Consider the following 1,021-nt stretch of genomic DNA (forward strand, 5'->3'; position numbering starts at 1 on the left):
GAAGTACTATCAGCAGCACCACCAACCCTCACCCCCCCCCGCCCTACTGCCTCAGGTGGCATATAGGGTAGAGGCGGCCCTGTCCATACAGGGTATGCAGAGCGGAAAGCCAATGTGGTTTCTCCTAGCATTTGCCATGTACCAAAACCTCACAAGCTTCCTGTGGTTAAAGGTTTGTTTCTTCTTGGTAAAGCAATCCTCATACGTCCTCCTTACCTTTCCCATTTTGCTCTTCTTGTCAGTGGCTTCTCGTTTGTCTGCGCTGGTACATGGCTGTGGGGAGAACGACCCTTATATACCCCGCACAGATCCTCACGTGTTAACGTGTAGACCAGTAATCAGGATGAATAGCTTTTTTCCCCTTTATTATATTGGGGATTGTTCAGTTTTTCTGTGTGAGGTTTTTTTTGCTTCCATCAGCACCCGAACGCATTACCTAGACTGGAACAAATCCTTTTCTGCAGCGGCCAGTCATGTGAAAGGGCTGAACTCTATAGGACTCAATCTCTATAGGTGTGCTTTATATAGGTACTTACAGCCGGTCACGAAATGTCTGTAGCAGTGAAAACACCAAATCTTATATAATTTACTGAGACAAAAGGGACTGCTGAAGGTACAAGTTTAGGTGTGAAAAAGAACCATCCCTACTTCTATTATTAGATTATTATAAGTGATGAGCGAATCTGCTTGGGTTCAGTTTACCGAGGGTCCAGCACATCATGTTAGGAATTTGGAAAATATGAAGTTAGCACGGAATCCCGCTAAAGTCTACAGGGGGGCAAATCCTACGTTCTGGCGATTTTTATGGCTGATAGGCAAGCAAACAAACATGGGGATGTGTTCCAATCGTTTTTCTTCTTAACAACAATCGGGAGAGCAACAATCCTTTAAATTGCAGATTTCGGGAATGCCTTAAAGCTGTGCATGGTGTTAAGGAAGAGTATGATACGCACAGTCTTAAGTCAACCTTTTTACAGTCACGGCACCCAGGGCCGTCCCTATCCTATATGCCGCCTGAGGC

At 45.2% G+C, this 1,021-nt stretch overlaps 1 protein-coding gene across 2 annotated transcripts in view; it reads right to left on the minus strand.

Annotated features, from left to right (window-relative positions):
* The window catches only part of LOC108793604 (gamma-crystallin-3-like), a 4,252-nt gene extending 4,027 nt beyond the window's left edge, over positions 1-225 (minus strand). For both annotated transcript variants that reach the window (XM_018564596.1, XM_018564595.1), the window contains exon 1: positions 217-225. In XM_018564596.1, coding sequence (XP_018420098.1) covers positions 217-225 — 9 coding nt within the window. The remainder of the gene's footprint in view (positions 1-216) is intronic.
* Positions 226-1,021: the final 796 nt, after the last annotated feature.

The sequence above is a fragment of the Nanorana parkeri genome, unplaced genomic scaffold (assembly GCF_000935625.1).
Source record: "Nanorana parkeri isolate BGI_ZX_2015 unplaced genomic scaffold, ASM93562v1 scaffold763, whole genome shotgun sequence".
Taxonomy (NCBI): domain Eukaryota; kingdom Metazoa; phylum Chordata; class Amphibia; order Anura; family Dicroglossidae; genus Nanorana; species Nanorana parkeri.